This window comes from Stegastes partitus, unplaced genomic scaffold (assembly GCF_000690725.1).
Source record: "Stegastes partitus isolate 25-593 unplaced genomic scaffold, Stegastes_partitus-1.0.2 Scaffold889, whole genome shotgun sequence".
Lineage (NCBI taxonomy): Eukaryota > Metazoa > Chordata > Actinopteri > Pomacentridae > Stegastes > Stegastes partitus.
In genome coordinates, this window is record NW_007578620.1 from 1,609 (window position 1) to 14,037 (window position 12,429).

Consider the following 12,429-nt stretch of genomic DNA (forward strand, 5'->3'; position numbering starts at 1 on the left):
AGCTTATCCTCTTGTCCGTGGACTGTGGAAACTTGGCGCACACAGGATTCACACACAGATCACATGCTTTGACCTGGCCTAAACTATGAACACACATGAATGAAAGTTTGGCGACACTGCAAGTTGCCTCCTTTACATTACATGTAATCATTTGATTCATCACTATAAAAACACTAGTAAATGAGGCTTTGATAATAATTCTTTCTGATGAAGGACTTGTGTAAATGTGTAATTTTTGTTTTGTGTGTCTAACCTGAAGAGCAGAACGCAGCACACGGTCCTGGACAGTTGTCACTCATTTTAGATGGAAGAGCTCCAGGGACGCTCCAGTAGTGGAGGTAGGTCGACATCCTGCTGGCCTGGATGGCCACGAGATTTCCCCCTACACCTGCATGGACATGGAAAAATACTGAATATAGCATCACAACAAGGATTTAAAGAAAAGTATGAACCAGATGAAGCAAAAGATTCCCTCGAAAACAGCACAGCAGAGGTTGTGTTGTTGTCGAAGACAGAAAATAGGTTTGCGCTTAATAACTATTGCATTATATGTGATTTATGAGTTAATATTGCAAGATTACTTTGGTATTTGCCAATACGCAGTTCTCATAATACAATGGGTAAACTGCACCACCATCATCACTTGTTAAGCCATTATTCTTCTTGTTTTTCATCTGAGAGTTATAAGAGAGGCTCAGCAGTCACTGCAGAGTAAACAAACTCGGAAAAATCATTCACTGTCCAAACAGTAATTTTGATTGAAATCCATTCAGCAGTTATTTCTGATGCACAGCGTCCCAGGGGACTTCATTTTCACTCGGCGTCTGGAAAAGGCAATCTCGCTGTTGTGCCTTTTTCATCACCCCTCGGGCTGATTTCATTAGTAGCGGAACAAAACCTCTTGGCTTGCAGAGTTTTGAAGCGCATGGATCATTTGAACAAAACAGGAGGAGTGTTTCTGTTCAACAAGGCAGGAAAGGAGAGCGATGAATTGGAATGCAAATGCACTTCCTGTAGTGGGATGGCAATACATGCAGGAGTCTTTGGTAGCGCTGAGGCTGGCAGAGATGCTGCGGAAACGGGAGCCAGTGAACGCATAGTTGGCATTCTGATCAGGCTTGAGGTTTATGTAAAGACCATTGTTATTCCTCTCTACTTAGTATGCCGCTTTGTGGTCTACAGACTTCAGTTGGGGAAGATGTGGCCCTCGACGCCTCTCTGAGGTTCCTTTGACGGGGAGGAGACTCCTCAACTTCAGCAGCCTTTTAATGCCTCATGATTGATTAACGGCTCAAAATTGAAGCCCTTTGAAAGCGGAGCTCAGCCTTTAGCAGCGGTTACAGTTCGCTGTCAGGGTGTGGAAACAGCAGGACTTATAAATAATGGGATTAGCTGCTGGGCTCCTGTATGCTCCAGTAATTTCCACATGACATTAGTTGGCATGAGGCTTTTTTCTTTTTTTTTTTATTGATAGCAATTACGCTAATTATGAAGCTTAAATGTCATTCTTCAAAGATTAGCAGAGTTAAAACACCACAACCTTTAATCCCAGCTCTGCTTACTCCATCAGGAAAACATGTCGGCGTTCATTTTTAGATCTCTAATCGTTTGGAAGAAATGTCAATAAGCATAATTGAAGAAATCCTATGTACAATAACATTTACTCGAGGTTAAAGCAGTTAAAGTCAACATCCTTCCTTAATCTCTATGGGTTTATTAAAAAAGTAGTACTTAAACCCGATGAAGTTCCACATGAAATTTCAAGCTTTTAGGCCGTAAAAAAAGGAAAAGCATAAAAAGTAAAGAAAAATGTCAATTGTCAGCAGCAATCAGCTGTTGAGAGGCAGCTTTAGAGATCCATGTTTCATATCTCCCTGAGAATGCCTGAGGAAAAGCTCTTTCTAGGTTGTGCCAATGAAGGTTCTGAATTAAATTTGTACATTTCTACACCTATCAACATTTGAATCAATAAGAAACTGGAGAGCCTTTCAAAGATTTTACCCATGGTAGCAGTGCGGCTTAAGAGAGGGCAAAGTTGGTGAGGCTGGTCCACCACTTTGTCCCAGACTGAAAAGTCTACAAATGGATGAATAGGTATTAAATTTGTTGAACACATTCATGATCCTGTGAGGATGAACGCTGATCCAGCTGATTTTTGCTCTCCCTGTGATGACTTTCCTCCTCGGACCATAATGTCAAAATTGAATTTCAACTAAAATGATAAACCTGGTAAAAACTTAGGGTTAGGGTTAGGGTTACTATAAGCATGTTAGCATAGCAATGTTAGCAATCAGCTCAGAGAACCACTGAGCCCAAGTAAAAGTTCACAGAGCTGCAAGTGCATTTTATGTGATGGGACTAAACTACAGAGGGACAAGATGGAGAATAAAGGTAAGTCAGTAACACTGGTGTAGCCAGCGATTTTGCATTCAAAACACTAACACTATTAAAATCGTTTCCAGGTGTAAGAACATTTCAAGTTTTCATTGGTTGTGCTTGGTCTGCAACAATGCTTAGGTTGGCAGTACATGTTAACGCAACATCCACATGAATGCCAGGATGCAAGGTTCCTCAACTGAACTTTGTATTACAATCAGATGAGTAATATTAATCACTTGGCAGTGGTGTTAATGTTCCATATAGTACATATGGTGCACGCACACAAGGACACACATGCGAGACAAGATGGTGTCACAGCGTTCCATTGATCAACAGCATATGCTGCACGTAAAGGCATGAAAGACCGCCGCTAGCCAAGGATACACAAAATGTGTTTTGGCGAGCAGCACGACTAAAAATAACTTTTGCTAGTTTACAAGAAAAATCCACAGGGCCTCTTTAATGCTGAAATGTAAACACTACTGAATTTATGGCACTGAAATAGTTTCATATCAAGTTATTAGTTTTTAGTCAAATTGCTAGTTCCAAAAGGTAAAGAATGCATCTCAACGCCTACACCTCACCTTCAAATAAGGGATATTTTCATGTATGTAGAGTTAACAAATGATAATTGAAATGAAAGAGAAACTGAAAGTGTTGGTAAAAATTTCAAAAATGTCAAAATGTACACCCTGTTTGTTTCCTGCTCATAACTGCTATCAGTTCTGCATGAAGTTCATCTTCTGCTCACCGTTGATGACTGGAGTGAACACTGCCATTCCTTCAAAGTGTGGATTGCTCACAGTTTTATCCAGAATCAGACCACCGATACTGGGAGGCAGACAACAAACAGTCAATGTGAGTCTGAGTGGGACACCTGCATCACAGCACTGCAAACTGCTTTTAGGTTTCTAAACTAGCTCACCTGCTGATGGCCATTGCCAAAATGACAGGCTGCCAGCCTGACTTTAGGACCTCTCTGATTGGTGGCGAGTGGCTGGCAATAGCGACCCACGCTGGGATAAGGAGCAGAAAGAAGCCACATACCACAGCAGGCAGGTACCACATGTCTGAAGGGCAACAAAGGAGAACAAACTGTCAGAATGCTTGACTACATTTTCCATGTAACTGGTGAGAAAACTGGTGTTTGGACAGAAATTATCCTTTGATTTTTTTTTTTGAGAGGTGAAAGAATTGCAATGATTAAAGGATTAAAACACTTAGATCATGATGCAAATGGTAAAAGCCAACAGGAGGACAAGTGTGACATTTGGTTCTGCAGAATCAAAGAATTAAAGGTGGACTTTGCTGCCCTCGTCTGGCTGAAACGCTCCATGTCGCCCCCTGTATGAATTTGATCATCTTGCACCACATAAAGTTGTACAGTCTTGCTTTCTTCATTTCGAACCATGTCCAGGTTTTAGATCTAGAAAAATTAATTTTTGCTTTTACTTCCTCACATCTTAATTATTGTAACTCCCTCTTCTTCTGAAAAATCTGCTAGAATGCAGCAGCTCAGATTCTTCATCACATCACCCCAACTCTGGCTTCCCTCCACTGACTCCCTGTTTGCTTTAGAATTGATTTTTAAGGTATTACGGGTCACATTTAAAGCTCATCGGGGTTCCAAGTTATTTAACAAAATTGTGGACCCCACATCCTCTTTAGATCCTCAGGTGGGGCCTTTCTGACTGTTCAATTTAAAAGTGATCGAGCTTTTCCAATCAGGGCCCTTCAGCTTTGGAGCATCCTGCCAGAGGAGAGAAGACTTGTTGAATCAGTGTCTATTTTCAAAACCACTTCTTAAAATTTAGACTTGCTTGTATGTGATGTCATCTATTTTACCTGGCTTTTTTTGTTTTATTCATTTATGTGTTCCTTTTGTTTTCTTTAATCACATAGTTATTTACTTAGTTACATATTACACATTTTATTTATTAACTATCACTATTACTGTTATTGCTTCTAGCCTGTGTTTAGGATTTTACCCTTTATTTCCTTTTTTCCCCCCTTTTCCTTACTTATATGGCATGGATATGGATATGCCACTTTTTATTTGCCATAGGTTTTATTGTACTGATTCGTTTTGTGAATCTTTTACCATGTTTAACTCTATTTCTCCACCTTTTCCTCTCCAGTCTTTCTCTTTTTGTTTGAACTGACCAGTCTTCTGTTGTTCGATGGTGTTCCTGAGTATCTTTTTTTGTTTGTTTTTGTCCTGTCTGCAAAGCACTTTGTAATCTCTGTCATTATTATTATTATAAACCGATGTGAAATGATCTACAAACTTCATGCAAACACTACGTAGACATGTATGTTTAAAGACAAGGCGACCTCTGACCTCTGTAGCAGAAGAAGAGGCTGCTGACTCCAGCGAGCACAGACAGAGTGATGAGGTCTCCGAGGCTGGCGGCTATAGGCGTGGCCACGTTGTCGGGGTTGATTCCCGCTCGCCTGGAGCCAATGATCACCGCCACCATCACCAGACCTGACGCAGCACATGTGACGTAGAAGTTAAGCAACACATTAAGCTCACATATATGTCGCATTCTGCATATGTGCCACATTCTCAGTCATTCATTCCTCTGCAGCAGTTTGTGCCTTTGTCTGACCTAGAGAGAGTGCAGCAACGAAAGCAGTGGTGACACTGCTGGCACACAGGACAGCCGCCTGGACAACATCCACTCTTCCCCTGGTCAGACCTCCGAGACCCACGGCTGAGACCGCTGCCAGGAATCCCACAACTGTGGCCTGAACCTGGACATGAAGGACAAAGAAGAGACACGTGAGCTTTTATATATTTATCTATAGTATAAACATGTCATACCAGAGAGAAGATAAGGAAAGACAAAGTTTCTCTTGTTGGTCAGTCGAAAGATTTTGTATTTACTGTGATTGTTTATAGCAGCAGCTTCTGTTTGGTTGATTCAGAAAAACTTTGACATCACTGCTGCTCTGTCTAACAGGAGCTAACTGGGTAAATCTGGTAGCAGCTGTTGAGGCTGTTTTCTTCACAAAGGACGGTGACAACACTGTCAAGAAAACTTCATAAATCATGACCTGAAATGTAAAGTGTTGTAGAATTGAAGTGTAACTGTGAAAAATACAACATGACATGAAAACAGGCTTTTGAAATCTGAAGTGCTAAAAAACTGTTATGATGTGAATTCACACGATTCAAGAAATATGATCTCAAAATAATGAGATGAATTGAAATTGTTTTATATGTATTTAAAAAATGTATTCTTTAATATTATTTATAGTAGAATTATTTACCTGGTATTGAGCACTCTGTGGCTCGGAGTTGGAATTATAATAACAGTCCCTTATCTAACATTGCTTCTGCTATTGACAGTCTGTCTTTAGTTCCAAATTAGGATTCTTTTATCTGAAAATCCATGTTTCTCTGGACGTTTTAGCAGTAAATGTGTCAGACCAGGTGCACTTTTGATTGCAAACTAACCAGCACTAACACACATGCAGCACAATCCAACTCAAAAACTCCCTTTTCAGCCAATTTTTGGATTCTCCAATATCTTATCACACTGTGAAGCCATCTCCAATCTTGCGTGTTTAATTGGGCTGAGCTGCATTAGTGAAATGTTTTGAAAGGAGGGACGATCTTATCACGCCGGCAGAGCCTCTTGAGTTAAATTAAATTGCCGTGAAGCCGGCAGAGATGCGCCTAAATGATGGAGCGTGTTATTAATAGGATGAAGAGTGTGCGGTGGTGCAGTGTCACCTGAATGAGAGCCAGATTACAGAACACCATCCTCCACTGCTGCTGGGCCTCATCCATCTGCCCTGTGTTGGCCTGTAGATGGAAATGAGGTTATGTAATCGTGTTTCTCCACCGCGTGTTATTAAGTGTCAAGTTTGGAAACTGAATTCAAAGTCGTAGACAATATAATTGCATGTTTTAGTGGTAAGTGGTGCCAGAGTCACCCTGACAAATGTTCTGGTTTGAAGTTATGTGTCGCTAATAAGTGACTCAGACGTTGTGTAATGAAAGCAATACGCTTTGATCATAAATCATTATTGAAAGATGCTAAACTTAAGGCGCTTCTATGCAAAATAGTGGGAAAAAAATCCCTGAATTACCATCAATATGTAGAGTTTTAAAGCATGTGTTTAATGCAGAAATATAAAATAATAGTTTCTATCTGGTTCTGGGTACATGTGTGTTCTGTGGGCATGTAAGTGTGTTTCCACTCACTGCTGTTGACAGTCTGGATGCCAGTGTCATCTCCAGATTCCCCTTCAGCCCCACCAGGGCTGGCACCAAGATAAACACCTCTGAGATCTCCCTGAACACCTCCCAGTGCTGAAAAACACACCAGTTTAACTTCATACACAGCAAAAACTACTGTTGTGTCTGTGTCTTGGACATCTCGTATTGTCTCCTCTGAAAAAAAAATGTTAAAAACCTGCTAACAGAGGTCAGTATTTCTAATTTTCAAAATTCTGAAAAACACAGTTCTGAGCATGTCAACATTTGTCAAAACCTGAAGACCCTCCTTCTTTTAAAAGGCCTCGAAAACCTGTTTTCTCAACTTCCAAGTTTGATAAATGTGATCACATAGAGACACAAAATGTTCTGTCCAATGTACAATCACGACTTTAGCACCATGTAATTTAAAATTAAAGGACAGTTGTGGGGTTGTTTATGTGCCAGCACTGTTTGGGCACATATTTTTTATCACTTTATAAATACTATCATAGAATGAACTTAACTCTGTCATTATTGTCAAAGAGGCCCTATAAGACACTTAGGTGCCTATCACATTTTGGCTAATCATGCCTTTCACCACTTCTCATATGCAGCATTGTGTGTTGATAAGCGCTTGTATACATGTATGAATATAATGTGTCGGCTCTTCATGCTTCAACCAGCAGGTGGTCGAGCTGCTGCAGAACTGCCACTCATCACGCAGCACCATATTTACAAGAGGTTAAACAGGGTGAGAGCTACGAGGGACTCTGTTCTGTCTGGCTCAATATCTGACGCAGATGTCTGCCTCGCTATGTCCTGTGATTTATATGTAAATTTACAGCACAAGCTCTGCCAAAGGTTGCTAAATAGATTGCCCGAGTGCCCTTTGAAATGTAGTCTGTGGCTTTTATGCCCAAATCCCTTCAACAGAAATTTTTATAAACATCCTTTTTATTTTTATTTTCTTGCTTGCAGCATGTTTTAATGTCTTAAACTAGTTCTGTACAGCGTGCATGGATTGCTCATAACAGATTACATAAGCGTCAAAGTCACTTACCCTGAAGGATACGTAACACAGTGGGGATCATGAATAGTCAAAGCAGGACCAAGCATCACCTCATTATACTCATATGTATAGAATCTAACGTACTTGTCTTCAATTTAGTGTTAGTTCTGGAGCAGTATTTCTCTTACTTGCACTACATCCATGACTATCCCGGCTGCCACCATGCCCAGGCCGGACACCAGGTACGGCAGCAGAATCTGGGCCGCAATGATCCACGATTTCTCTGACAGGAAGCCGTGGGCCGAGCGGGTCAGTTTGCACGTGAAGCCCCTCAGCTTCTTCCCCTGGAAACGCAGCTCCAGAGCCAGATGGGTCACCACCATGTCTGATCCCTGTTAACCCATGTCGAGGTGTCGGGGGTGGAAGAAGAGCTCCTCTGAGCTACCGAGTCAACTTCAATATTTCCTTTTTTTGACTGTTTCCAAGTTCTCTTCACCTAAAAACCCAATCAAGGCTTTTCGTTAAGTCACAGGTTCTTGGCTGAAAACACCTTTTTTTTCCAAGTAGGTTTCCAAAAAAAAAAAAAAAAAAGGAAAATGCTGCAAAGAATGAATTCAACAAGCTTGTTTTAAACTTCACCTGTCGCTCCAGTAGTGGCAGCAACACAAAGTACTTGTGCAAATGGTGGACGAGACAGAGGAATGGAACCTTTCATCCACTTGAATGAAGTGCACACACACACACACACTCACACACACACACACACACTTGACAGCAGGTCTGTTAGGCCTCTTCTAACACTCTGCCACTGACAGACCCTCATGCACACACACACACACACACTCCCTCCATCCACACACACACACTTCCTCCTCACGCCTCACTCTTGAGCAGCCGGGCAGCCGAGGCGGAGCGCTGGAAGCCCGGTCTCTCGCGGGGCCTGAAGAAGGTCCAGGTCCTGTAGGACAAGGACATCCAGAAGGCCAGCAATTTCTTCTCGGCCCTCCTGTGCTGCCACTCCTTCTCCTCCTGCTCCCTCCACACCTCCCTCTCCGTCTCCTTGCCGCTGTGCTGATGCCCCGTGTGAGCTTGACCGCTCTGGATCCCCTTCCTCATTTTGACCCGTGAAAGCGTCTGTCCGGGGCTGCGATAAGGCGGCGCTGATGGACGAGTGTGACGTCGGAGACTTGTCTGAGGAGGCACAACGAGTGTTGCGCCTTTGCCAGGGCTTCCCTCTGATTCCAGACGGACGGATGAGACGTGACGGTGGCGAGGGAGGGACGAGATGGACCACGTGTGAGTGAGTGAGTCAAGATTGATGATAAGGGAAAAAAACGTCTGCGCATAAGCAAGGTGACCAGGCTGCCTCTTTCTTCAGCTTTCCTCCTGGTTTCTCTTCAGATCCGTCCAGAGGATACTGCGGAGGTGCTCTCCCCCCTCTTTGATGGCTCCTCCTCTCGCTGCTCCTCGATGTCCTCTCGCTGTAAAGAGGGTGACGCACTCGGAGCAGCAGCAGGTGCTGTACCTGTCACCAACACGTGGTGCTGCTGCTGACTTTAAAGGACACGGTAGATCCTCTTTGATTGGAGGAAACACACAAGCTGCCACTAACTGCCATTCCCTGGAGTTTCACAGCCCGCCGCAGTTCATTACAGCACTCGTTTGTCATTCCCAAGGTCTGCTCTAAAGATAAAAAAAAAAATCAAAAGCTTCTACATACAACTAAAGTGCTGCTTCAGGTGAAATAGAAATGAGATAAGTTCTGGCACTTTGTTCTGGCTTTTTTTGTCCAATTTGTTCACACTGTAAGAACATAAGCCTGCACAAAAAACGCTGAGTAAGACCATGTCCTCACAGACACACAAGGACAGTGACTCAGCTATAAAGTGTCCTTGAGACATGGCTCGGAGTAGGTGCTTCACTCTGCAGCTCCCCCTTCTGACTTCTGCCTGTAATTTGATTTGTGAAGCAACAGCTGCTAAACACTAAGCGGCAGCTGGATGTACGTGGCGCTCGTTTACATCAGCTAACGAGTTGTTTCACCGAGCCCTGATAGAGAAGTCTTCTTGACGTTCGGGCATATCTTAGGAAAATGAGAGTAAAAAAAGGGCAGCAAGAAATGATGCGAAGAAACAGCTCTGCTCAACATATTTAAATGTCAGTAATTCACGTCTCTTGGGAAAGAGTCAATTAGATGTAATAAAAAACGAAAGAGGGCATTGCCTTGTGTCCAAATGTGTGCCTCCATTTGCATATTGGATCCCCAGTGTGCTCAAAATGAAATAAATAACACAAACTACTCATTAATTATGCAAAATATATGAACTTATTTATTTATTGTGAGCTGCTCGTTGTTCTTTTTTTCATCACTTAAATTCAAAAGTCTACTCTAACTCGTAGTGACATTTAGGTCAGACCTCCTAACATGTAGCTCGAACTACATGTCGTCTCATTAACTAATAAACACCCACAAGCAACGGTACTTTGAGATGAGTGGAATTATTTAGTGAAGGCCTTTTAGAGATCACGGCACCAGCACTGGTCCAAAACATTCATTCACTTTGCTTTACAATTTTACACCTGTTATAAACTGAAATGTCCTTAAAAATGAAACGTTACTGCACAGACAGAAGAGGCCAGATTAAGGAGGTGATGAATGTAATCCGGGTTTTGACTAAATGTGAGCAGGAGTTTAGTTTGTTGGTTCCAGCTGTTTGTAGTTTTCTTTCCTCTGAGTTTACTGAACAGCTGCAGCATCAGACAGCAGCAGGATCCATATGAGCAGTAACTTCACTAATAAATAAACTGAATTGAATTACTAATAAATTATAAATGATCCCTGACTTGCAGACAGGATTGTTCAGGATCTTATGATAACTGACACTGGGCACTTTTCTTCACCTCAGACAGGTGAGCCGTCACAAAGAGTCACAGTTCTGAAGATGCAGTTGGGTTTTGTTTCCAACATGTCACACAACTGTGTGAAGAACAAAAAGATTTTCCTTTGGTTGCTCATCCCAAAATAAGCTGGCTGACTCTGTCTACCCTGACTCCTCACTTTGATGCTGAGTTCACAAGCCAACTAATTAGAAACCTCGTTAAACTAGAGTTTAATAAATGCTGTTTAGTCACCGTGTCCCTTAACTGTGGCAGGTTGATTCAGAACTGTTGTATTTGTAGCTAACAGGAGGTCACTCATAGATAGATAGATAGATAGATAGATAGATAGATAGATAGATAGATAGATAGATAGATAGATAGCTTCACATTGGTTTCCCACAGCTGCATACTACATATAAAAATTCATGTAAGTACATTCCTGTGCTTCATTGCCAGGGCTTGTTTAATCTATTCCCAGTGAGGCCATGTCACCGTACAGGTTGACCTGGTCACTGTGACCTCCAAACTCAGTCCCTTCACCTCAGATAACATGGAACCTGTCCTGCAGTAGTCCAAACACATGATGCTTCCTCAAATCAAACTTACCTTTGAGTAGATTTTTAATATCCCAAGAAAGATTTTTAATTAGCTTGTTCACAGTTATGTCAATCAAAGAATGGTGGAAATGAAGCTGCTACCTTTAGGGCTATGAAATGAAGAAAATTAGGTTTAGTGGCGACTTGAATCTCCCAAAGTGCATTATAAGATTTTTTTATAATTCACTCATTTATGTTGTATTGAGGTTTAAAGTTATGCATGATTAGGGTGTGGCCACTGAATGACAGGTGAGTGCAGTCATGACACATTTCTTTTTTTCTTGTTTTTTTAGCCTTATTATAATTTTGTAGCTCCTGTCCTGCTTCTTCCACGTCTCATCTGTATCTAGCTACTGTAAATGTTATCTCATGGCCCACGTCAGGTCCACTCCTGCTTCACCTCTTTGCCAATTTTTGGATTATCAGGGCGTCACTGCCAAGATGGCAACAGCTTGAGCCGCCACACTGAGCTTCAAAACCGCTCTTCAGGAAACCTTTGGGTGACGTCACAAAGTGTTCGTCCATCTTTACTGGCAGTCGTTGTGGAAACTATCCTAAGTGCTGTCAGGCTTTTTAAATTAATAAAAACTAGAGCCACATAAACAGCCAAATTTGCGATATTATGATTAAAAAAAATAAGCCTCATGCAGCACAACTTGTAGTTCATATAATGTCTGCTGACAGATTGCAACTCAGTGCAAAAAAATTCAGTGAATGTGTGTGAGGGAACTGAATTCAATGCTTTATATGACTTTTCAAACCCCAGCCCTCTACGTTACACCTACATGTAATGATTCAACACCACTGACCTGCACCCCGTCCAGCAGCATGCCGGCCGTCACCATGCCCAGCCCAGCCAGCAGGTATGAAGGCAGCACCTGGAAGTAGATCACTCTGGATGACTCTCTGAAGGAAACGTGGAGCTTTGTCTCCTCCATCTTGTCAGGACAGGACAGGACAACTACTGCTGCTGAGATTCATGTCTGTTGTACAAAGCTGCTGGCAGTACTCACACAATCCAAACTGCTGCCAGCCAGATCAGTAATGTTTATCTTTCAATCTGTCAGCCTGTCCTTCAGCATTCTTGTGTTTGCTTTTCTGTGACAAATGCCACAAATACATTGTTGTGTTACTACAAGATCATTTACTGTGACATGGCCCCAGTTTGGGCCCCTCATACATTAGCATACATTTAAATCACAGAGATAAAATTAATTAATTTTGAAAATTCCAGGTTGACAAAAAAGACCTGTGGTTGTTCTGAATGTATTTCTAGAGTCATCTAAGACTCTTCTAATGACTTGATTGAACATACATTACTTAAAAAAACATCTTACACAAGTTTCCATATCTCA

The 12,429-nt window shown here is 41.9% G+C and overlaps 1 protein-coding gene across 1 annotated transcript; it reads right to left on the bottom strand.

Moving 5' to 3' along the window:
* Positions 1-253: 253 nt before the first annotated feature.
* LOC103365930 (solute carrier family 41 member 3) lies at positions 254-8,639 on the bottom strand (the record flags this gene model as incomplete). Its single annotated transcript, XM_008293511.1, has 8 exons — positions 7,787-8,639; positions 6,596-6,703; positions 6,122-6,193; positions 4,992-5,136; positions 4,721-4,867; positions 3,305-3,449; positions 3,131-3,210; positions 254-388 (listed from the first exon to the last, which is right to left on the bottom strand). Coding segments are annotated over exons 1-8 (1,027 nt in total), but the record flags the coding sequence as incomplete, so codon positions are not given.
* Between the last annotated feature and the right edge of the window lie 3,790 nt (positions 8,640-12,429).